The sequence below is a fragment of the Rhincodon typus genome, chromosome 7, assembly GCF_021869965.1.
Source record: "Rhincodon typus isolate 14 chromosome 7, sRhiTyp1.1, whole genome shotgun sequence".
In the NCBI taxonomy this organism is placed as follows: Eukaryota; Metazoa; Chordata; class Chondrichthyes; order Orectolobiformes; family Rhincodontidae; genus Rhincodon; species Rhincodon typus.
In genome coordinates this window covers 17,513,186-17,539,111 of record NC_063338.1, presented here as the reverse complement: position 1 = coordinate 17,539,111, position 25,926 = coordinate 17,513,186, and the positions used below count along the sequence as shown (strand labels likewise).

Genomic DNA, 25,926 nt, shown 5'->3' with positions numbered 1-25,926 from the left:
TTTACCCCCATTCCCCACAGTTTCCCGTTTTACCCTCATTCCCCTCAACTTCCTTTTTTACCCCCATTCCCCACAGGTTCACCTTTACCCTCATTCTCCGTAGCCACCCTGTGACCCTCCCCGCATGACACCCCCTTCCCACAGTTTCCCTTTTTACTCCCATACCACACAGCTTCCTTCTGATCCTCTCAGTCACGCAGCCTCTCATTACCCCCAAATCCCATTGCTAATTCCCTTGCTAAATATTAACGTAGGCTTTTGTGTGCGCTTCAGTCGATGATGAAAATATGGTAAATCTGTGACCAGAGTGGGGTTGCTGAGGAAGACAAACATTGTTCAGTTGATTTCGGAAGACAATATCAGCCTCGTGTGAAGTTCCAAGGTTGCTAACTATTAACCCTTCGCCTCATATTTCCCACTCCCACTCCCACCTAGGAGTAGAAATCAGCCTGGGCTGTTGCTAGTTCTAGAAAGTGCACATGTATTTTGCTTATCTGGACTGATGTGTGCATAAATGAAATGTCTGAATGTGTGTGAGTGAGAGCACTGTGCATGAGCATTGTGTCTGAAGATGGTGTATAAGGCAGTCATCCTTCCAACTCTTCTATTCAATTTCGAAACTTGGACAGATGCCACCTCAAGACCCTTGAGAAATACTGTTAACCCTGTTTGACATGGATTCTCCACATCAGCTGGGAGGACAGGCATACTAACATCAGCATCTGTGAAACGGCTAATGGCACCAGCATCGAGGCCAGGATCATCCGAAATCAACACTGCTGGGCCAGCATTATAGAGTCACGCAGTATGGAAACAGACCCTTCAGTCCAACCAGTCCGTGCTGTTCCAGCTTCAAATCTATTGATTCATGCTGAACATAATCCCAAACAAAACTAGACCCACCTGTGTGCTCCTGGCTGACATCCCTCCAAATGTTTCCTGTTCATGTACTTATCCAAATGTCTTAAACGTTGTAATTGTGTCCACATCTACCATTTTCTCAGGGAGTTCATTCCACATGCAAACCACCCTTTGTAAAAGAATTGCCCCTCATGTAATTTTTAAGCCTTTCTCTTCTCACCTTAAAAATGTGACCCCTCGTCTTGAAATCCCCCATCCTAGGAAAAAAACAACTACCATTAACTCAATCTATACCCCTCATTATTTTATAAACGTCTATAAGGTTGCTTGTCAACCTCCTACACGCCAGTCGGAAAAGTTCCAGCCTATCCAACCTTTCTTTATAACCCAAACCTTCCATATTTGGCAACATACTCGTAAATCTCCTCTGAAACCTGTCCAGCTTGATAATATCCTTACTATAACTGGGTGACCAGAACTGGACACATTATTCCAGAAGAGGCCTCACCAATGTCCTGCAACCTCTACATGACTTCCTAATTCCTATACTCAAAGGACTGAGCAATGAAGGCAAGCGTGCCAAACGCCTTTTTAACCACCCTGTCTATATGTGATGCAAACTTCAAAGAATTATGTACCTGCACCCCTAGGTCCCTCTTCTACAACACTACCCAAGGTCCTATTATTAATTGTATAAGTCCTATCCTTGTTTTTTTGTACCAAAAGATAATACCTCGCGTTTATCCAGATTGATCTTCATCTGCCATTTTTCAGCTCATTGACCCATTTGATCAAGATCCCTTTGTAATCTTCGAAAGCCTTCTTCACTGTCTACTGTGCCACCAATTTTGGTGTTGTCTGCAAACTTACTAACCGTGCCTTCTATATTCTCATCCAAGTCATTTATATAAATGACAAACAAAGAGGACCCAGAACCAATCCCTGTGGAACGTCACTGGTGATGTCTGAGTACCAAAGCAAATTGTCTTCACCTAGCTCAAGGAAGGCGTATAAATGAAAGAAGGATAAAGGAAGCATTTCAAAGACTTCCTGAAGGCTTCTGTCAAGAAATGCAATACAGATGTCAATGCATAGGAGACCCACGTTCAGAAGAAACCAACCTGGAGGAAACTCCTGTATGAAGGAACGATTATTCAAGAACAACCGTTGGCAAGATGAAGTATGGAAAAGGAAACAGAAAGGAATGCCAATGATTCCAAGACCACTTTCACCTCCCAAAAGCACTTGCCAAATGTGTGGTTGGAGATGCAGCTCTAGGATCAGGTCCGTCAGCCACACAAGGGCTCTCTGAACCCATGGCTAGTGACAAGGAATTTCCTTGGTGGACAATCATATCATTAGCAAGTGATTGTCGACAGTGACGTGTGGGAGTCTGAACTGCAATTGTGCATGGAAACATATCTTCCTGTGTGCATATGCTTGTGAATATATCTATATGTACTGTACAAAGAGTTGGATTTATCTGAAGTGCCATTGTGACGTGAATTAAGCTGCGTAACAAATGCTGCTGCAGCAGAAGAACGCTTGTAGCCTGTTCCCATAGATCAATTGCAGTGAATGCATCTAACATACTTGATGACAGCACCTGGTGTGCTGCATCGGGGAATAAAAAATTCTGATGAAGGATCGCTGGATCCGAAGCGTTAACTCTGATTTTTTCGTTCACGGATGCTGCCAGACCCGCTGAGCTTTTCCAGCAACTTTGTTTTTGTTCCTGATTTACAGCATCTGCAGTTCTTTCGGTTTTTAAAAAATTACCATTGATTGATGAACCACCTTGCATGGCTCAGCAATCGAAGATTAGTATCCAGCTTATCACTAAGAGAGCTGTAACAAAAGTGTACTTGTATAGAATTACCTAATTCACAGTGTTGCTGAAAAAGAAATTTTGTTTACAAACCAACTGAGATACATGGGAAATGCACAACATTTAAAGTGAAGCATATGTTTGCTTACAGTATTGGACTGTTGGGAGAATTTGTGTTTATATTAAAATACTTTAGTGAACACAAATACGTGAGGAATAGCCCTCCTTATCTCCCCTCTTTTGCCTGTTAACCAAAAACTGCACCTTCTGGCGGCTGAACCCCTTGCTTTGGAAGCTGTTATCCTATCCTTATTTATCCTATCATTTAGAAGATCAGTCATTGTTGTGTGGTAATGCAGCAGCCAATTTATGTGCAGTATGTTGTTTCCACAGAATGAGATAATGACCATTGAAGTTGCTTTTAGTTGTGCTGTTTGGAGGATAAATATCAGGCAGGATGCTGCGAATACTGTGTACTAATTTAAATATTGCTACGTCATCTCATACATCTTCCTTAGAGGGCAGATGGGAGCTCAATATATTACAGCATCATCAGTTTAAATTACATCTTCTCTGAGGCTTATGTTTATGTTTGGCTTGGGCTACATAGACGCGCATGGGAATTCCTAGAGGCACGGTTCTCCACCCATACTTCAATCAACAAACATATAGAATTGGACCCTACATACAAACCCATACAGATCAAAACCGGAAATGACAGTACACACCATAACGGACCAGACATTATAAATCCCAAGCGGAGAAGAATAACATCGATTCTTCGGAGGCTCCACTGATGATGTCACCTAGCATTGTGACGAAATGTCTGAAGGAAAACAAGCCAGCTCGGTGCGCAAGTCAGTAAACCTCACCCACAACCTGAGCTGCAGATCTTTGCCAAAACTTTACATCTTCTCTTCCAAGAATGGGGCTTTGGACCCATATCCTTCTGACTCCGTCAAGAATTCTAGCAACTGAGCCACGAATGAAACATTTAAGCTTTGTTTACTTTTTCTGCACTAGTCCGTACTGGTCTGTCACTGTGTAACACTCAGGGTATAATGCTCTTGGGGGACATATTTGTTCCTATATAAAACTGTGGAACAGTACTTCAGTAGACAGATCTGTCACTATACATGGGTACAGTATTGGTGGGTAGGTACAGGTCTGTCGCTGTATAACATGGCTACAGTACTAGTGAGGATATGTCTGTTGCTAGATGCAGGTCTGTTATAACTCTAGGGTACAGTATTGGTGTGAACCTGTTGCACCCAGATTTTGAAAAATTATTACATGCAGAAGTACGAATACTACCATATCATAACTATACCTCAAACTGTGGCCCATTTGATTAGAATACCTTATACCTGACTGCATAATTGTTGGATACTTTCCCAGTTTGACTATAAAAAACATGTGTAAACTTCATGCATTGGTTGGGAAATCGAGCCCTGAGCTTGATCACCATTCAGGGACTCCTGTTGGATCGTGTGTGGGTGGTCAGCTTTGATTAGTTCCAGTTGGCATTCACTGGCACTAGGAGTCAGGTAATCTGCTGCAGTCACCATTTTCTGTACATTGGAACAGATGATGTGGAAACAAATTTTTTTCTTTGTGGGTTTTCATCATGTTTGACATGTAGCGGGAGAGATGTGAAGGGTTGTGATGTGTAGTTTCTTCTGGATATTTATTCTGTGCTTTGTTTCCCCCAGGCATCCAGGCAAGCATCTGGCATTCCAGGGATGGCTCCTACAGAGGAGAAGTAAGTCAGCCTTTGCTCTACTGGTCTGAAATTTTGTTAACAAGAAGGAAAAGACAATCTTGCATTTATACAGAGCCTTTCATGACTTCAGAATGCCCTAAAGGACTTTTGCAGTTAACAAAGCTCATTTAAAGTACTACATGACAGCCAATTGGTGCATAGCAAGGTCCCAGAAATTGCAGTGAGAAATAATGGCATTCACTGAGGGATAAATATTCACTGGATCATGATATGCAATGTACTGTGGAGATTATAGGATTATGATTGTCACTGACAAGGCCAACATTTATTGCCTGTGCTTCATTGAGCAGGTCACATTGAACTGCTGCAGTCCATTAGATGTTGGTACACCAATGATGCTGATAGGACCGTAGGAATTAGGAACAGGAGTAGGCAATTCAGCACTTTGAGCCCACTCTACCATTTAACATGATCATGGCAGATCTGATCATGGTCTCAACTCCACTTTCCTGCCTGCTTCCTCGACAGCTACAGGATCTTTATCTAGAGACAGTGCTCCAAGTCAGGGTCGTGAGAGATTTGGAAGGAACTTGCAAGTGTTGGTGTTCACTTGCTTCTGCTGTCCTTTACTTTCTGGGTGGTGGAGGTCATTGATTTGCAAGATCCTGTTAGACAAGCCTTCTGAAGTTCCTGCATTGCATCTTGTAGACAATACACATTGCAGCTTCTGAGTGCCAGAGCAGGAGGGAATTAATACGTAATGTGACCTTTTTCCTCAATTCCATCTTAAATGGATGACCCATTATTTTTAAACAGTGACTTCTAGTTCTAGATTCTCTCACCAGAGAAAACATCCTTTTCTTATTCACCCTGTCAAGACCCTTCAGAATCTTATTGATTCAATCAAGATACTGCTTACTCTTCTAAACTCCAGCTGATACAAGCCTAATCTTACCAACCTTTATTTTCATGATAGCGCAACCACTCCAGTTACTAGTCTAGTAAACCTATGAGTTACTTCCAACGCATGTAATTCTTTCCTTAAATAAGAGAATAAATACTGTACATAATACTCCAGATGTGGTCTCACCAATACCCTGTATAACTGAGCCATAACCTTTCTATTGTTGTATTGAATTCGTTTTGCAGTAATCTATAACATTCTATTAGTTTTTGTAGTAACTTGTTATTCTTGCATACTAACCTTTTGGTGATTCTGCATTCTCTCACCAAGTAGATTTGTAAAAAATTTATTTCTGCCAAAGTGAACAGCTTCACATTTTCCTACATTATACACCATTAGCCAGCTCTTTGCCCAGTCACTTAATCTATCTTAAAAGCCTGTCCTTTGTAGCTTACCTATGTCCTCTTCACAACCTAGTTTCCTACTTAGCTTTGTGTAGTCAGTAAATTTAGTAATCATACCTTTCTTCTAAGTGATTTATAAAAATTGTAAAAAGTGAAGGTCTCAGCACTGATCTTGTGGTATGCCACTTGTTAACTCTTGCCTGTCAGTAAATGACCCATTTTTTGACTACTCCCTGTTTCCTGTCTAAAATAGGACATTTCCATCACCCCAGGAATCAATTTCTGGTCAAAGATGTTCTTGTGCCCATCCGTAGGCCTCAGCTACTGCCTCCCATATTACCCTCTTTTTGGTTTGAGTGTGTCTCATCATTCTTCCAGCTTCATCTTTTAATAGAAACAATATGTTTTTACTCCCTAGGGATGGAAATCTTCCAGACATTGTGAGCACAGGGAGCCTTCATCAATTTCTAGTCAATCTTCATGAAAAGTATGGACCACTGGCATCTTTCTGGTTTGGACAGCGACTGGTGGTCAGTTTGGGCTCCGTAGACCTCCTGAAGGAACACATCAACCCAAACCGAACCTGTAAGTGCAATTGGGGTTTTATGCACTGAGTAGACCAATTATCATGCAACAGCGAATCCTACAGCAAAAGTAGGAAACCTGTCAACATTTAAATTGTGTATCAGTTGAGTGCTAAATACCCAAGGCTGAGTTATAGGCCACAATCGAATGGAGATTTTTGGTGGGTTTATGTTTAGAATAAAATCCACAGGAGTGAGTTACAAATTGATGTTTAATCATAGGGTTTGGGTGATTTGTAAAACTGTACATGCTTCCATAGAGTGCTTGTATAATGGGGGAACAATACCCAAACCAGGGGCGCTGAAGCCAATCATAATAGCCCAACTGCTGTCCTGGGAGCTCAATATTACACCACAGATTGGGGGTCAAACTATTATTCATACTATGCAATACTGAACAACTTAAGCAAAATGTTGGTTTTATAACTCAGGTCATTTTCTTTTAAATTTCACCAATTTTTTTCTTTTCCCATCTAGCTGATCCATTTGAGACAATGCTGAAATCCTTATTGGGATATCAGTCTGGATTTGGAGGCAATGCCGCTGAGGATCATGTGAGGAAGAAAGTTTATGAGACGGGAGTGAACAAAGCCATCCAGAGCAACTTTGCTGTCATGTCGAAGGTAACTGGATTTTTGTTGCATTTAAATTGTCTTGCTGACCTTTTCAAGTTCTGCCAGTCTCTATTTTGTTAAGTGATGTTTTCCACTGTTCTCCTTTCTTGAAAACATTGCATTACAACAAGCTGCATTTCCTTGTCCTTCTAGATGTCTCTACCTTTCACATGACTGACTTCACCATTCTCCTCCAATGCCTCTCATCCATTTGCATGGGACTGCTGTTGGCTGGGTTCATTTTTATATATCTGATTGTAGTCAGAGTATCATTGCAATGACTTCTCTTCACATGCCTGCAGGGATGTACCCTTATGCCTTACAAGCCTTCAAGATCCCTGCACTCTAATTCTGGAATCCATGTGTCCCTGACTTTAAATACTCCACCATTAGCATTGATGCCTTCAGCAGCTTGGATCCTAAGCTATGGAATTTCCTCCCTAAATCTTTTTGCCTTTCTCTCCTCCTTTAGGATTTTCCTTAGAATTTATCTCTTTGACCAAGCTTTTGAGAAACTGACCTGATATCTCTTCGGGGGCTTGGTGCCAATTTCCTTTTGTTAAATGCATTTGAATGTTTCACTACATTAAAAAGGTTTCATCCAGAAGACAGAGTGGAGGGCAGCAGAGAGAAAAGTTGAGTTAGACATAATTGAATGACAGATGAGCTGCAGTAGATGTGTAAGCATAATGTAAGATGGCGACCATGATATACCATGGCAGCAGATCTACTGGTAGGAGCAGCTATGATCAACAGCAGCAGTGTGAATGAAAATTGCTGTTGTCTATTAGATTGGTGGTTTAAGGAAAATTGAATAAAGGGGTTTGAGAGAAGGAAGGACGAATAGACCATTTGAGTCAAACAAACCATTTTGTAAGAGACAAACGTTTCTCAAAAAGTTAGCAAAGATATACCCGGTGCTGTCCAGATGAATTACTGACAGAAGTTTAATATCGTTCAGATGGCCAATTGACCTATTGACCCCAGGAGACCACCACCTTGCATTTGTATGAGCTGGAATAGGTGTCAAATGAGGTTTTATGAGAGCATCACAGAAACCTGTGATCAAGACTCCTTGCAATAACTCTGTAAATCATACTGGAACTGAGACAGTATCGTCAACCCCCTAGGTTCTGATTTGCAAGTTAAAGCACAAATTCAGAAGGAATACAGATTTCTATCCAAACTGTTACATTTCGTCTTGTTCCATTCGCCTCACTTTTTACAACAAGTCTCCTGTGAGGCATTTCATTGGATGCCTTGTGAAAATTCATATGCTCCCACAACTATTCCATTCCCTGAATCTAACCAGCTAGGGGATACTTAAGTAAATATTTGTTAAATTTGTCAAACATGGTTTACCTTTAATCAGTCTGTTCTGATTGCTCTTGATTAACTTGAATTTCTAAATAGTCACCAAGTTTATCTTGAATCAAGTATCGTAAATATTTCTTCAGAACTCAGTTAGACTTTCTGTAGTCACTCAGTCTGTAATGACAAGGTTTATCCTATTCTTCCTCCATAATCATGAGTCTTGCATCAACTGCTCTCCACTCCCAAGGTGCAGTTTGTATATTAAAAGTGAATTGCAAAATTTTATGGCTTGATCGTCTTTGCAAAAATTTTACTTCAGATAACCATGTGATAGTTCTCCACATTGTATTCGGCAGCTGTGCAGTGACGTGCACCAGGCTGCTCATTTTGAAATATCAGCATGTCCCTCGGGTGTCAGAAGATTGACACACCATCTGGGAATGCTATTTTAAAAATGTGCCTGTGCCTGTGCCTGTGCCTGGCCTTATCCCTACAGGCAATTGAAAATCAAACCCTGTATTCTCAAAGCGGTTGTTGAGTATTGTTCAGATAAACTTTGATCACACATCTCCGTTTTATGTTCCAGTTTAGTATTGATCTCTGTGTTCCAGCGAGTTTCTAAGATTCATCCTATTTTATATTCACACTTATGTTAAAATTTATCTAATTCCCCAGAGTTGTTCCATCTCCTGCCTGGTAGCTGAGCAGGTATCTGAGAGTGGGACAGGCTGACTTTATGTGATGGAATAGTTGGTATTTGAGTGTAACTAGTAAATGGTAACTTCTTGACGTTTGCTGTCTCACTGTTGGAAACTCTCAAGCCCTTCCTCTGACACATTGAAATTAAAAACAGCTGAGAATCTGAGCACATGATCCTGCTCTTTGACAAATAACCACTCTTTCCCTCCAAGATTGAAATGAATAAACAAGCGAGTATACTGAATGGAAAGTGTCACTGCACGTGCCGTTCACAGTCTGACAGAGTTCTATTTATTGTTGAATCATGTCAGGCTTCACAGTTTATGGCAAGTTTTAAACTGAAATTTGCTCGCCCCCCCCCCCACCTTCCTGAAAATCCTGGGGATTGATTTCAAAGCCCTCATTACCTCTTCCAAAGATGATGAGTTAGCCAAGACACAGTGATTGCTGGCTGAGGATTGGTGTGGGGCAGCTGCTGTAGATTTCAATCCTTTATATTTCCAACTGTTTGCTATGTTTAATTTCAATGAAGCATAGATAGTTGTGCAGCTTTCATTAAAACATGTCAAATGAATAGCTAATATCAGTGAACTGTATTTCCTAGACCATAAGAATTAACTACAATACACCATACGTCAGCTGTTTAAGTAAAGTTGGTGCTGATTTAACAATATTCTTGTCGGCATTATGTGTAAATGTCAAGTCTTCAAGAGGGCAGTTACAAAGTTCTCTCTCCACTTTTACTTTGAACGATCCTAGGGCAGAAACAAGGCAGATTACAGACTTTGTATCCCTCCTTCTACATGGGCCTCTCTCTCACTCCCAGAGTTGGCGCAGCATGAATTTAAAAAAAAGAGTAATGTCCCAGTGTATTATCCCATCAAACACTGGCAGAGTAATTACAGCATGAGTTAATTATAACATAAAAGGGCCTTTGCACTGACAGCTCAGTCAGTGTACATGCTGAAAATCTGACATTTTACCACTTTCCATGCCGAGTTAGTTTTTATCAGACCATTATCTTTAGGGGCAGGATATATTGCCAGGCATCAAGCAGCCGATTGTGATTTCTCCTGATATTTTTCTTTCTCTTCTCCGTTAGCTGGCTGATGAGCTGGTAACAAAGTGGCTGTCATATCCTGAAGCTCAACATGTCCCTCTGTGCCAGCACATGTTGGGTTTTGCCATGAAGTCTGTTACACAGGCAGCAATGGGCAGTCACTTTGAAAATGATCAGGAAGTAATCCGCTTCCGAAAGAACCATGAATCGGTGAGTATTTTGGAGTGAGTTACAGATTTGAACAACTGCACTCAGTTTGTTGGGGGGGATGTTAATTTTCATTGATGCTACTGTTCTCGCCCTGCAAATGAATTGAATGAACAGTCTCCTTCAATTGAATAAAGTGCAACTGCTACAGAGGAAGCAGGCTTTTCCCTGATATCTAAGTGGGTATGGATCTAACCCAAACAGACTAGGACCGTTGCTCGTTTATACACTTGTCTGTATACAATATGATGCTGTTCAGCAAACTTTGCTGATATTTACTCTTAACTATCCTGGTTTGAAGCCCTAACACTCCAGTTTAAATGAATTAAAAGTTTAGTTAGGACAAGCTAGTCAATAAGATCACTGCAGTGATGTGGAGGAAGGCAGGGATATCTGTTTCCAAGTATCCTTTTAAAGAAGTTTCCCTCACCATAATGTAGCGGTTTTCGTACATTTGTATTTCAGTGCTTTAATCACTTTCACACATTGCAAAGAACCTCTGCAAATGAGGCACTCCAGAAACTGTTAGGAACTATCGACACAATCCAGAGATTCTTTCTAAATATTGATGTGCTCCAGGGACTCTCTGTGAATGTCAACACACTCCAGAGGACCTCTGTATAGATAACAACACACTCCAGGGGGATTTGGTACAATCCCAGGAATCCCTATGCCAATATAGTTACAATTTTCAACACTTCCTGATTATTATCACCAGACAAGCAGAGAATGCTGGTATTTGCTAATTTGTGGAAGTGCGTGCTACCCTCCCCAGTATTCTTGAGAAGTGAATCAGTTTCCTGGGCATTCTTGAGAAGTGTACCAGGCCCTCTTATAATCTGATACGTGTGCTAGTAACCCCAATAATAAGATGGAAGAGCTGCAGGTGGCCATTCAAGCCATTGAGATTGCTCATCCATTCAATGAATTTATGGCTAATCTGATAATCCTCAACTCCATTTACCTGCCTTTTCCCCATAACTCTTGTTTCCCTCCCTTACTGATTAAAAATCTCTTTGTCTTGAGTATACTTAATGATTCAGCCTCCACATCTCAAACAGTACAGAATTCCACAGATTCCCTAAACTCAAGAAATTTCCCCTCATCTATCTCAACCGCTTAACCCCTTACTCTAAGGTAATGCCCTCTGGACCTAGACTGTCCCACAAGGGGAAACAGCCTCTCCTCATCAACTCTGTCAAGTCCCCTAAGAATCTTAGTAATCAGAGATGTGTGACAGTACCTCTGGTAATCTGAATTATGTGCCATTTCCCGGGAAACCTGACATGTGTGCCAGTTTCTCTGGTATCCTGAGATAATTTGTGTTTGTTTTCAGATTTGGTCAGAGATTGGAAAAGGGTTTTTGGATGGATCTCTTGATAAAAGCTCTTCCAGAAAGCAGCATTACGAAGAGGGTAATTTAGCACTGTTTTATGCTTGTGACAATGTTTTTTTAATGTGAGGTTGTACTGGTGATCAATGAAACATAAGGTAGAGCTCTTCTATCTCCAGGTCCCACCCTTTGGTTGCTGACGTGTGCATGTGCAGGAATGGCGTTATGTGTGCGTGTGTGCATGTCCTCTCACCGGAGGAATATAAATTATGTTAATTTAAAAAGTCTGGAGTGAAATACTGATTGCTGTAAAAACCCATCTGATTCACTCAAGTCCTTTATGGAAGGAAATCTGCCATCCTTACCATCCTGGCCTTAATGACTTTGAATCACAGCTATGTGGTTGACTCTTAACTACCCTCTGAATTGGACGAGCAGCAAACCACCCAGTTGTTAACAAGGTGACTCACCACTACCTTCAAGTAGGGAGTGAGCATAAATGCAGACCTTGCCGTGCTAGCCCCATACAAAGAATAACTTGGGAAAAAAACACCATCAAGTCTCTTGATAAGTTTACACTTTTCAATGAGATCTAACCTTTAAGTCTGGACCTAGATCAGTCAATCTCTCATCATTTGAACAATCTCATCATTCTGGGAATCAGTGTAGTGAATCTTTGTTGTTATCCCTCTGAAGCAAGCACAGAGATTGGCTTTCTGAACAAAAAACACTTCGGCTAATGGGTTTTCTTGAAGGCAAAAGGATAAAGTGTAGAAAAGTCCAGAATCTATTGCTGTGATATTCTGGTACATTTGGTCAAGTCACTAATCAAGTTGTCTCTGAAATTTTGCAGAACTGCCAGCTCAGGAATTCTGCCTTGAGATATTTCTTTAACCGCTCTTTCAAAAAAATAACTGGACTAACTCTGAATTCAAAAAGAGGGTTTTCTTTTCAGAAATGAGATTGAACAGCTGGTTAACTTGTTCTTAGCAAGTTGTTGTTAATATGCTTTCTGTCAAATAGTAGGCTCTCCTCTAATTCAACCAGATAATGACAGAACCTCTCCAATCCAGTCACAGTCCCAGCTGGGCTAGAGCAAAACAACAGTTATCAGCAGTCATGTGATTTATGGGAAATCTTATTAAACAAGTCTCCAATGTTTGCAGTGAGCGTTCAGTTACCTCTTTTTAAACAAAACACTTCTGGTCTGTCCACAAAACTTGAAGTGAATTCATTTTCCACAATTCTTCAAAACCTAAGTCTTCCAAGCAATAATACAATATAAAGCATTCTGCAGCGTTTTTGTACAGCAGTAGAACCTCTATTTCAGAACAGTATAGAGAACAGGAAGCTAGAATGTGGTGAAAGAGTAGCTCTGCTAATTAAGGATGGCACCAGTACATTAAAAAGAGAAGACCTTAGTTTTAAATATCAGGATGTAGAATCCATTTAGGTAGAGATAAGAAAAAAATGAAGGGAGAAACTCACATGGGGTAAGTTTATAGATCCCTTATCAGTAACCACTCAGTTGGATACATGTACAGGAGAAAATAATAGGAACTTATTGGGAAGATACAATGATAATCATGGGTGACTTTGATCTCTAAATAGATTGGCAAATCAGATCAACATGGAAGACAAGTTCATGAACCTGTGTCTCCTCATCCTTTCCTCACAATCTAATTAAACTTTTATTCAATTGACTAAGTTTCTATTCAGATTTGGATGCATTCAAATTATTTTCCAAACTCTCTCTTCTCCTAGCCCTGGGAGAAATGGAAGCTACACTGAAGAAAGTGGCAAGAGAGCGCAAAGGAAAAAGCAATAGTCGTGAAGTGTTCATGGACTCCTTGCTGCAGGGTGACCTCATTGAGAAGCAGGTACAGGTTTCTGGGCAGACTGTGAGAGTGTGTGACTGTAGCTAATTGGGCTGTAAGTATACATGTAACTCAGCAGGCTGTGGCTGTGCTATTCTAGTTGGTCCTGAGGAGAGGAAGTAGGGACAGGATTTCCCTCATCCTTGTATTCAAATCTCTCCATGGCTTCATCTCTCCCTATCTGTAACTTTCCTCAATCCCATAGCCGAGATATTTGTGTTGCTCTGATTGTGGTCTCTTGCTCATTCCCGATTGTAATCACACCATTGGCTGCTACCTCCCTCAAATGGAGTTGTCTGACTTGTCTACCTCTCATTTCTCCTTTAAGATTCTTCTTAAAATCTGCCTCTATGATCAAACCTTTGGTCACCTGCCCCATTAACCACTTTTGAGGTTGATATTAAACTTTGTTTGATAAGTTACTATGTATGAGGTATATAGAGACATCTTACGTTAAAGATACAGGTGGTTGTTGGTATATCTTGACTGAGTGTTTCCACAGTGTGACTGAATGGCTCCATGTTACATCGTTGCAATTGTTTGTTGTATGAAGCACCAACCTGTGTCCATTCCCTTTTGTGGGGTAAGTAATGGGCACAGTTCTACATCCTGTTATTTTCATTGCAGCCTAAATTTCAAGCTTATCTCTTGGGTGATCCAGAAGAAATTGTCATACTGGCAGAGCTTTAGACTACTGTTCTACCACCACTAGCTGCCTGCGTCCCCTAATTTCTCTTAGTTGCTGCCCCAATCCCTGAACCAGTGGTGTCAGTTCTGCCAGCTGAAGCCTTGTTTCTGTGTGAGAATTCTTGTGTGATCTTTAATTATTTTGCCAGGTTCTGGAGGACAGTATGATCTTTTCACTGGCTGGATGTGTGATCACAGCAAATTGTAAGTACAGCTTCATCTAAACACAACAATTGTCAAGCTGCAAGTAGGAAAATCACAATTTGCATGTACAGCACCATTAATTCCAAGGTACTTCACAGTAGTGTAATACAACAACTCCTCTCACAGATAAGCCTATTAATATTTTCCACTCCTTAGTTAGTCTTTATGATGCTCCCTCCCTTAAAGGAAACTGTCACTTAGCATTGGAGCCTGAGTAAACCTGGTTTGTATTACACAGGATACTCTGTACCCGCCCTCACTCACCTCCTTCCTTTTTCATCCCAAGTTCCTTTCCTTCTCTCTACCCCCTCCCCACCACACGCACAAAAACACACACATTCTTTCTCGTCACAAGGCCTCATGATGTTTATTCACAATCTGACTACTTGCATCATCATATGTTGGTGAAAGATTGACACAGCGCAAGAAGACAACAAAAGAAGTGTCCACAGCCGGGCTTAAAGGTTGGATTCAAGCCACATCTTAAAATTGGAAACATTTAGACAGAGAATTGTGGAGTTGAGGCCTGTCCAGATAACCACTCAGCCCCGCTTACTGCTGTGCAGCTATCCTCTTTCCGCCATGTGTCTGTAGTTGTCCTATCTCTGCACTTTACTTCTCAGATAGCCTGTCCTAGCCCATATGCTGTGTAAATAGACACTATCTGAAATAATCACATTTGATCTTCATGTCTCTTTTTCAGTGTGCATTTGGTCCACATACTTTTTGGCTACGTCAAGCTCAGAGCAGGAAAAGCTTTACCAAGAGGTAAATAAAGTTCTGGGAAGGAGCCCACTCACTTTTGATAAGCTGCAAGAACTGAGGTGAGTGACAATTTTTGCAGTTGCCCTGGTTCAGGTGATTTTCCAGCTGTGAAGAGACAGACATTAATAATTGTGGATTGCAGTGCATTGTGGGAGATCTTACTTGGTCCCCACTAATAGGGACATATTCCTGAACCTGAAGCCCAGTTGGAGGTAAAGGCACCATCTAGCTTAATAATACTCCAAACAGACCAAGAATCTTCTTGACCCAGTCTCTCATCCGAGCTGAGGAAGCTAAGCAACTTGGGGTGCATTGCGGGTGTTGAGGACCTCCTTATGCATACATAGGGCCATCCAGCTGTTGACCTCATTACAACCTTGGTTTAAACATGGATGAAAGCCGAATTCCAGAAGTAAGGGGAGAAAGACATCGCTTAACATCAAGGCCATATTCAACCAAGTGTGGCATCAAGGAGCCCTAGCAAAACTCAAATCAATAGGTTTCAGGGGGAAAGGTCTCCGCTGTTTGGAGTCTTACCTGGCACGTAATAAGATGATTTTAGTTGATGGAGGTCAGTCATCTCAGCTCCAGGACATCTCTACAGGAGTCCCTCAGGATGGTGTCCTTGGCCCAACCATCTTCAGCTGCTTCATCAATAACCTTCCCTCCATCATAAGCTTAGAAGTAGGGAAGTTCACTGATGATTGCACAATATTTCAGCATTGCTCATAACTCCTCAGAGACTGAAGTAGCCCATGTTCAAATGCAACAAGATGTGGACAATATCTAGGCTTGGGCTGACAAGTGGCAAGTAACGTTCGCACCAAATAAATGCCAGGCAATAACTGTCTCCAGTAAGAGACAATCTAACCACCACCCCTTGACATTAAATGGTGTTACCATCACTGAATCCCCACTATTCACATGCTTGGGTTTACCGTTGACCAGAAACTCAACTGGACTGGCTATGTAAACACAGTGGTTACAAGAGCAGGTCAGAGGCTAGCACAACTGTGGAGAGTAACTCACTCCCTGCCTCCCCAGTGTGTATTATCTACAAGATGCACTGAAAAAAATCACCACAGATCCTTAGACAGCACTTTATAAACTCAGGACCACAAATATCTAGAAGGACAAGGGCAGCCAATGCATGGGAACACCATTGCTTGCAAGTTCCCCATCAAGCCACTCACTATCCCAACTTGGAAATATATTGCCGTTCCTTCACTATTGCTGGGTCAAAATCTTGGAATTTCCTCCCTTTGGGGATTTGTGTCAACCTGTAGTACACGGATTACAGCAGTTCAATAATACAGCTCACACCACTTTCTCAAGGGCAGCTAGGGACAGGCAATAAATGTCGGCCAGCCAGAGATGCCGGTTATCCACAAGTAAATCATAATGATGCTGATGGGCTGTTTGATGACTGGGACATCATAGTTGACCGCACAATAGGCATGATTTCCAACAGGAGTTAAGAGATAATGATCAGGAGCAGAATCCTTGGCTGACTTCCTAACACTCTATAACCCGATAGCAGGAACCTTGGCTTCCCCTCTCTATCTTGAACCCAGGGATCATTGAATAGTGATCAGAAGCAGGAACCCCAGGTTAGTTTTCTAACCCCTTTTCTCATCCAGAGATAATCACATAGCAGGCATCAAATCTGGGATCTTCCTGTGTTGAGCTGTTTAAAATTGCAATGGGCAGCCTTCTGACTATGAGATTGATTTACCTCTTATATCATGACGTTTTGTTGTATCTTGTGCATCGTGCTTCCCAATGTCACTCACCATTCCTTGAAACAAGGTAGATAGACCTTTTCCTGACTCAGGGCAGCCTGAAAGTGTCTACCTTAGCTCAGTGGTGTCACTGTTAGCTATGCGTCAAAAACTCATGGGTTCAAGCCTTATCTAGAGACTTTAGCGCACAGTCCACACTAATACACCCAGTATTGTACTGAGGGAGTGTTGTACTGTTGGACGTGACAGGATATGATGTTGAATCAAGCCCCCATTTTCCCTTACAGGTAGATATAAAAGATTCCTTGGCCACTTTTGAAGACAAGCAGGGTATTTATCTGCAGTGTCCAGGTTGATGTTCACCTCTCAAACAAGATACAAAGAATAGGTGATCTGTTCGCCCCCATGTAGTGGCTTGTGGCATCTTGCTGGATGTAAATTGGCTGCCATATTTCCTTCTTTATAACAGTGATCAATTTTTAAAAGTATTTCATTGCTTGTGAAACACAGTGAAAGCAGCTGTATCAATGCAAGTCTTCATTTTTCATTTGGTGCTGCATGCTAATGACTCAGAGGCCTGCAGCAGAAAAGTGTGAGCAGCTGCTGCCAATTCACTGTAGACAACCCACATAGCCCCTCTATTCAGGATCCACAAGATCTCCTGACGCAATGTCATGTGCCTCCTGTAAAACGGCCTCTGAGACCCCATCTCATAATATGCTGCAGTCATGGGGACGTTAATCAATGCTGGCCTCCCCCACCACAGGTACTGCCAGAAGATTCTGAATGAGACTGTCCGAACAGCGAAGCTCACCCCAGTTGCAGCGCGACTTCAGGAGTTGGAAGGGAGTGTCAACCATCACATCATCCCAAAGGAGGTAAGACAGGACAATTAGAATTACAAGTGTCACACTCAGCCTCTTGCTTTTCATATGCTGGTTATCTCTCCTTGTTTGTCGAAGGTGCAGACTTTCATTTGAGGCACATTTCAGGCAATGTTATTCTTCTCATACCTTAACAAATGGATTTTTTTGTGACCTGGGGACATCAAGTCTGTTCGTACACAAACCATGCAGATTTCAAATTGAATCATTTAAGAATTAGTTGACCCATTAACTCTTCATTCACACTCTCTTTCTGTCTTCCTCAGGCCCTGGTTATTTATGCCCTTGGAGTTGTACTTCAGGATGACACATCATGGCACTTGCCTTACAGGTATCTTCAAATTCTTATTTTTCCAGGTTACTTTATATTGTTGATTCTTTGTCCTCAACATGGTGACGGTTAGTAGCAGCAGGGAATTCAACTGCTTCCTTGTCGTCAGAAGCCAGTCCAAGGGCAGGTACCATATGGATTAGCGACGGAACAAAGCTTGCGTTACATCAGTTCCTCCAAAGCTTTTGTCGGCTGTGACCTCATTTTAATGCTTTTAAATTGACATGAGTACAGTGACAGGAGAAAGAGTGGTAGTTGTGAGACGGTAGTCACAAACCCATTTTGAATGTTCTTACCTTAGCCTGAATTGATCCTCATAGCTTGTCTCATTCCTGCTGCTCACCGTCTCCCTTCCATTTCCCAACTGCCCCTTTCAACTCGCCACTTCCTTGTCACAAAACCTTGCTGTGAATGAGGACACAGGAGAGAGCTGGAGAGGTGGTAAACAACGATTGGGTCATTGGAAAGGCAGGAGGTGCCAGGAACGCAGTAAATGCTGGATAAAACTCAGAGCAGTAGAATGGAGATCGGCTCTATCAGATCTTGCAGTAATGAGTCACACTGTTGCTGCAGAGCACGGTGGGAAGTTGTAGTTCTATCAAAGTGGCTAATTGCAAGAGTTCCATCAGGTCTTGACTTTATTTCTACAGTGTTCATTGCTGCCTCAGAGAAAAGGGAGCTCACAATTCTAATTGCTTGTCGTGCAACCCACAGCTGCAGACTCATCCATCAAACACTTCCAGGCCAGGTAAAATGGGGTTAGATAGAGAAAAAAGCTTGTCTGCACTGTCTGTCAAACACTCGTAGGGCAGTCACAGCACATGATCAGTAAAGTTCCTTCTTCACCATCCTCATCAAAAACTCCCAGACCTGGTGCAACATGAGTAACGTTCCTTCCATTAGCGAAAGTGGCGTGCACAGCATTGGAGATATCCAACTCAAGTCAAATGGCTATGTTTTGGAGATAAGAGACAGAGAAAGGATAAGCAAGAGATATTCACATTGGCAGGTTGTGACAAGTAGTGTTCCTCAAGAATCTGTTCTGCAACTTTTCTCCAAATTTATTAATATTCATTAATGACAATTGTATATCCAATTGCAGACCATGTTTAATTAGGAGGAACAGTAAATAGTGCAGATTGGATTGAAAGTTGCAAAGAGGCCTAGATTAAGGGAATAGACAAAACTATTACAAATGGTGTTCATTGTGGTAAAGCATGAGGATGTTCATTTTGGATGGAAGGAAGATAAATCTGATTTTTTTCAAAATGCTCAGAAACTGGGGACTGCATTAGAGCAAAGAGAATTGGGGATCGAAATACACAAATCCTCAAAGGCCGTGAATACAGCAAAAAGGTCACGGAATCATAATGTTAAGGTGCTGGATTACAAAGGAGGCTCTGTTACGCTTCAATTGAGTCTAATCATGACCCATCTTGGTATAGTGCTCTGTTTTGGGCCCAAACATTAAGAAGGATGTTTTGATAATGTAGGCTGACCTGAATGATGCCTGGCCTTAGGTTAAGTTATTAGTTGGATTTGATAGGATGGTTACAGAGATTTCAATTTCTTTGCTGAGGAACGTGGGGACGCACTCTTAAAATTAGAACTCGGCTATTCAGGAATGAAAACAGGAAGCACTTCACACAAGGAATTGTAGAAATCTGGAATTCTCTCCCCCAAAAGGAAAACAGAACAATTAGAGCTATTAAGATTGAGAGTAAGAGATTTTTGTTGGGTCAGGATATCAAGAGATACAGAACAATGGAAGAGGTGAGCTGGAAATCAAACATGATCTAACTGATGGTAGAGCAAGTTCAAGAGGTTGAATGACCTCCTGTTGACCCTAGGTAAAGCGTTAAACTTGTTCACAGTAGCTAACCAATACACTTCCAGTTTGTGCTGCGTTTGAACACAAGGGTACCATCATCCAGCCTACTCTGGCAATTCACCTGCATACCGATTTTCAAAGAATTTGGTTTTGTGACCATTGACTTTGGAGGGGTTTTACTTTGACATTTATCTCTGTCCTGAAATGCGTTATTCTTTTTCAAAAACTCTCTTCAAATTCCTTTCGTTCCCTCCACATCTGTTTTTTCATTGAACAAGATACAATTGAATACATTTATGCCATGTTAAACTGTACTGCTGTCCTTCATATTCAGCTCCAGTTATACAAAAGAATGCTATGTGTACACATATGTAACAGTCTGTGTCTGCCTCTCCATCTTCAATTATCAATTATATTTAGGAGCAGTCAAATCTGAATTTGGGCTGTACCCAGCTTTGCACTGCAGAGTGGATGACAATGCTGGAAACTATTCCAACTGGAGATCTGTTTTAACAAAGACACTTCTCTCCTTATCTTGCAGGTTTGATCCAGAAAGGTTCAACGATGAAACTGCCAGGAAGCAGTTTACATTGCTGGGATTTTCCGGGAGCCAGGAATGCCCAGAGTTGAGGTAAAACAATAAACCCCTGTGGGAAAACTAGAATTTTCTAGCACAGTTAAATAATAAGGGGTCTCCCATTTACAACAACAGAGGAATTTCTTCTCTCAAAGAATCATTAGTCTTTGGATTGGAATTCTCTTCCCCAATTGAGGAAAGGAGGCTGTTTGTTGAAGACTGATTATCCAAGACTGAGTTAAATGGGCATTGATTGACATGAGTGTCAAGGGCTATGGAGAAGAGGCAGACAAGTGGACTTAAGGCCATAATCAGATCGCCATGATCCTGTTGAATGGCAGAACAGGTTCAATAGTCTGAATGGTCTTCTGTTGCTATTCCTTATGTAAAGTAGTAAGGTGCTCCAAAGGCGAAAGATTTCAGTTGTAAATTTTAACCCCCTCCAATATCCTCAGAAGACTCAGAATAGAAATGGATCTAGTTTGACCAAATTCATTATGAAAGAGGAAGTGGTTTGATTCTCCTGAGGCTTCCTGTCAGACTTCTGTGTCTGAAAACAGAGTGTTTTCAAGATTTATTTCAGTTGGAAATTTCTTCATCATGATGTTTGAGAGAGGAAATATGTATCTGGGTGCTGTGTTCCTAAAATATTTAAAGCCTGCTCATCAACTTTAGAATTATGTGAATGGGAACAATCAATTGTTGCCACCAAGTGTTTGCCAAGGAACAGTTTAGATTTGATTGTTATATCCCACGTCAAAAGGCCTGCCACTGTCCACTGGCTGGGCTCCTGGTGGAGAGTGTCTCGTCCTGTGAGGCACTGAAAGATAGACTAGTGCTCTGGAAACTCACACTCTGTTACCCAATGGCGATCGGCCACTGTTGGTTACCTTACTCCTCTCAGGGGTTCTTTATCCCTCTAGGCTAATACCCCACAGCTTGCTGAGTGTAAGAGCCCCGAAAATAAAACTACTGAAGAAAGATTTGAAAAGATCGGCATTTGCATCAGCACAAATTAATGAATATTTTCTAGAGCATCTAATCATCACATGAAACAGTTAAGGTTCATGGCAGAAATGCATTTATGCAGAAGCTGGATAAACACAACAGGGAAAAAGAATAGCTGATGAAATGAGATGAAAGAGGATGGGAGAATCTTGTGCAGAACTAGCATGGACAATTTGGACTGAAAGGCCCGTTTAAGTGCTTTAAAATGTGAATTTTATGTCAGTCTCAAGTTTGCAAATGTTGGACCTGTGTATGTTGAAGTTGAGAAGAATGAGTGTGATCTTATTGAAACATAAAGACTCTGAGGGAACTTGACAGGATGGATGCTGAGAGGGTGTTTCCCCTTGTGTCGGAGTGCAGAACTAGGGGGCGCAGTATAAAAGTAAGCAGTCACCATTTAATAATGAGATTCAGAGAATTTTTTTTTTCCTTGCAGTCGTTAGTCTGTAGAACCCTCTTCCCCAGAGAGCAGTGGAAGCAGGGCCGTTGAATCTTTTAAAATCCGAGTTTGATGGATTCTTACTAACAAAACAGCTGTCCTTTGAAAGAATGGGTCCTGTTCTCTCTTAGTTACCAATGTTGTCCTGATAAAGTGGACAGAAGAGGCACATATCTGAATTGGGGGAGGTTTTGACTAGTAAATGATCAGCTCATGGGCTCGGTGGTTTTTGTATGTTCGTTGTAATCCCTGATCTCAGGCTGTCCATGTCTCCCTTCCCTTTAGGTTCGCTTATACTGTGGCTACCATCATGCTGAGTACACTGATCAGGAAGCTGAGCTTGCATCCAGTGGCTGACCAGTTGGTGGAGATGAAGTATGACCTTGTAACCACCCCAAAAGAAGAGGCTTGGATCACTGTCAGTAAGCGAAACTAGACTGACTTCAGCAGCGCTGAGTATGGAGTTTATTGGATGGAGCCCAGTCAGTAAGAGGTTTGCAACGACTGTTCAGATCCACACCTGCCACTGTATCCTTCATTCTTTACAATAAGATTCCTGAGAGTTTCAGCTATTCTGCTCTTCCCCTACTTTTGAAAATATGAAGCTAACCTCAAAGTGGAAACTTCTCATCATTGCAAGCCTTCACTGCAGAACCTGTATCAGAGCTGAACCATTGTCTCATTTTAGTGACGATATGGAAATTCAGATGGCCATTCTTGATTGTCTTGAGAATCCCAGGTACATCCGCACGTTACATGCACTATGAGCTGCAAGCACCCCTTGGATAAAATGGGGAAGTGTTCAACCAACTAATTGACTGATTTGGGAGTGAGAGAAGAAACGAAGTGATGATAAAGTGAGATGAAATTATGGTGATCGTAATAGCATTGAACAATTTTGGATAAGTGTGTACACCTATATTTGGGATAATGGTTCTGTCATTTAGGCTTTTGGTGGGATTTTCTGTTGAGACTTGGGAACAAACCTTTCACATTCAGAGTTTGAGTTCCCCCACCACCAGCTGAGTCTGGATGGTGCTGCACTGCTCCTGGCCAGCATGATAGGAGAGAGTGCCCAGCTGTGTTAAGTAATGCTGTCCTCCTGCCCAGGATTAGCTCATGGAATAATTAGGCTGAGTTCCCACTCCTAATCACTGTCAAACATCTTATGTGGATTCCAACTGCGAGTAGAATCTGAATATCTTGCGGAGCACTATCAGTGAAAAATCTAATCTGACTCTTAGCCATCAGCATGGTTTGGAAAGGAAAGGGGAATGAGCCCTCTCTGTTAAACATTCTGTGGAGATTTGGTCCAGTTATCATGAATGAGGTCAAAATCAGTTGTTATCAGAATGCTCTGTGGTCATCATTTATCAATAAAATTGCTGAAAGGACATCACAAGGGAGTGTGTATCCACCTGTGTTTGCTGCTTCGATTTCATGTTATCAGTACATGCTTGGAGACTGTTTAGTCCTTTGACCTTGCCCTTAGGTAAGTTGTGATACTTCCTGGTCTAGTCCCAGCAGTTAATGACTTTCAGGCAGTGATTTTCCCTCAAGGATGACAGATTACGCCTGCAAGAAAGTTCTGGTCATATATCTTGGGTGAAGAAAAGGTCGATCTTGGCTGTGATGTCTCCCCACAGACCAGACCTAACAAAGACTGTGTGCTTGGCAAAGATTGTATAGGAGATACCGTCTCAGAGGGTGGGGGAGAATAGTCTGAGTGTGGGATAATGGCTTCTATCCCCTTTGCTCAAGATTGAGAACAATTAAGGGAAACTGTTTAATGCAAAGTTATTACCATCATACTTACATAAATTTTATTTTTAGATTACTTCCATAGTTTAAAAAATACTAAAATTGAAAGGATACAAAAGAGTTGAGAATGTGTAGGAAAAAGTCAAAGACAGCCTCCTTCCAGACCAGATCACCCACTGCTTGTATTTAAATTGGCATTGTCATTCCAGCTGGAGATTCAGTTCCCTTTTTATGCCATGTGAACACCAACATCAGTTCTTTATATATAATTTGAGACCATAATAAATAGTGAGGTCTAGGGAACCTGGATTGAGGTTGGAACTGAAAGTGGACAAAGGGTTGTGGGGGCAAAGTCTGTAAAATAATATAGATTAAGAAAAGGGAGTGTGGGAAGGAAGGAAGAGATCTCAAAATTTGAGCTGTGACACTATTCATAAATAATCTCAATGTGAGTCATGTGTGCATGTAACACTTAGTTAAACCTGCATGTGTTTTTGACAATGTGCTGAAATTTACTATTGATGCAGGCATAGGACTTAATTAATTTAATTAATTTTAATATCGCGGAATTAGCACTCAGACCCAACTTCCTAGTTCCTTTTTTAATTCCCTGAGCAGACAAAACTTTTGTCATTCTCCTGCCTCCTCCTCTCCCTCTCTCCCCTGCCCACCCAAACGCCTTCAATCAGAACTATATTCATTTCTGATAATCAGTGTTCTCATAGCAATGAGTACACCGGGGAAGTAAAATCACAACATACTAGAATTTCATATTGTGTTTGAGAACATAGAAGATAAGTCCAAAACTAGACCATTGAACCTAAATGAAGGCAATTAAACTGGTATTTGTAGGGAGAGGCAGCTAGGATACATAGGGAAGTTAGAATGACAGGTATTATGATGGTTTGCACAAGATGAACATTTAAATAATATTTTATTTTCAATTTGTATATTATCTTGCATTTACACAAGAAAAATTACATATGTGTCTAAATAAATACATTAAAGATGGTAGTAGATTAAAAGAAGAGGCACATAATAATGCTGAAAACAGTTGTAATTTGAAGATTGGAAATATTTGGAAAGCAACAACGGAGAACCAAAAATACAGAGAGAAAAGAGAATATGAGAACAAACTAGCAAGGAATATTATAAAAGTTTGTAAGAACTTCTAAAAGTATGTAACAAGGAAGAGATTAGCATGCATTCTTTAGCGGATAAAAGAGGAGCAATTATAATAAGGAATAAGAAAATGGTAGAGATGTTAATTAAAAATGTGCCAGTATTCGTGGTATCAGACAAAGTGGAAAAAACATAACAGAAATAGTATGGAACTGAGAGTTAAAGGCAGAACTTCCCATTTTTTTTCCCTGCGAGCCCAATTCAAGTTTTGAAATTATTCTGATCCATCGATAAGGCATGTGGGATAGTGGAATGGGGTTACCCGTGAAAGCAATGGCCTGTCTGTTAGAGCGGGAGCACAGCAGTTAGAGCTCCATAGCAACTATTGCTGCTTTAGAGCTCATATCCCAGAATTTCAGGTTGTAGCCCCACTTGGTGACCCAAACCCCATGTTGGGAAGCATGTATTTAATGAGAGTGAGAAACTTGTTATTATCGATATTAGTAATGAAATGGAACAAGGGAAATTAATGAGAGCAATAACTGGAAAAATCCCCTAGACCCGATGATCTACATCCTAAGGTGAAAGGGAGGTGGCTGATGAGATAATAAATAGACGAGGAAAAATATTTTTTACAGTGATGGGTTAGTATCTGGTGTACACAGCTTGAGATAGTGAAGACAGGTTTAATCAATCAATAGGTACCCGAATGAAAAAAAATTTGCAGGGCTACGGTGAAAGGCAGAGGAATAGGATTAGCTGAATTCATTTGAAAAAAGCCAGTGTGGAAATGATAAGTCAAAGAGCCTCCTTTGGTACAACAACCATTCTATGATTTTGTGAAACATTCTGACTATAAATGATTTGATGTGAGCATAGGAGGTATGTTTAGTAAGTTTGCAGATGACACCAAAATTGGAGGTGTAATGGACAGCGAAGAAGGTTACCTCCGAGTACAACAAGATCTTGATCTGATGGACCAATGGGTCAAGGAGTGACAGATGGAGTTTAATTTAGATAAATGTGAGGTGCTACATTTTGGAAAGACAAATCAGGTCAGGACTTGTCCTGGGGAATGTTGCTGAACAAAGATACCTTGGACTGCAGGTTCATAGTTCCTTGAAAGTGGAGTTGCAGGTAGATAGGATAGCGAAGAAGGCATTTGAT

General features: G+C 41.2%; 1 protein-coding gene across 1 annotated transcript in view; it reads left to right on the top strand.

Annotated features, from left to right (window-relative positions):
* The window catches only part of LOC109913350 (cytochrome P450 20A1), a 23,691-nt gene extending 413 nt beyond the window's left edge, over window positions 1-23,278 (top strand). Inside the window, exons 2-13 of the mRNA XM_020512845.2 lie at window positions 4,402-4,451; window positions 6,139-6,305; window positions 6,782-6,927; window positions 10,034-10,201; window positions 11,535-11,613; window positions 13,296-13,411; window positions 14,245-14,299; window positions 15,003-15,123; window positions 17,573-17,684; window positions 17,957-18,021; window positions 20,394-20,483; window positions 22,162-23,278. Of these exons, the coding sequence (XP_020368434.2) occupies window positions 4,402-4,451; window positions 6,139-6,305; window positions 6,782-6,927; window positions 10,034-10,201; window positions 11,535-11,613; window positions 13,296-13,411; window positions 14,245-14,299; window positions 15,003-15,123; window positions 17,573-17,684; window positions 17,957-18,021; window positions 20,394-20,483; window positions 22,162-22,312 (1,320 nt within the window). The 3' untranslated portion in view covers window positions 22,313-23,278. The remainder of the gene's footprint in view (window positions 1-4,401; window positions 4,452-6,138; window positions 6,306-6,781; window positions 6,928-10,033; window positions 10,202-11,534; window positions 11,614-13,295; window positions 13,412-14,244; window positions 14,300-15,002; window positions 15,124-17,572; window positions 17,685-17,956; window positions 18,022-20,393; window positions 20,484-22,161) is intronic.
* The last annotated feature ends 2,648 nt before the right edge of the window (window positions 23,279-25,926 follow it).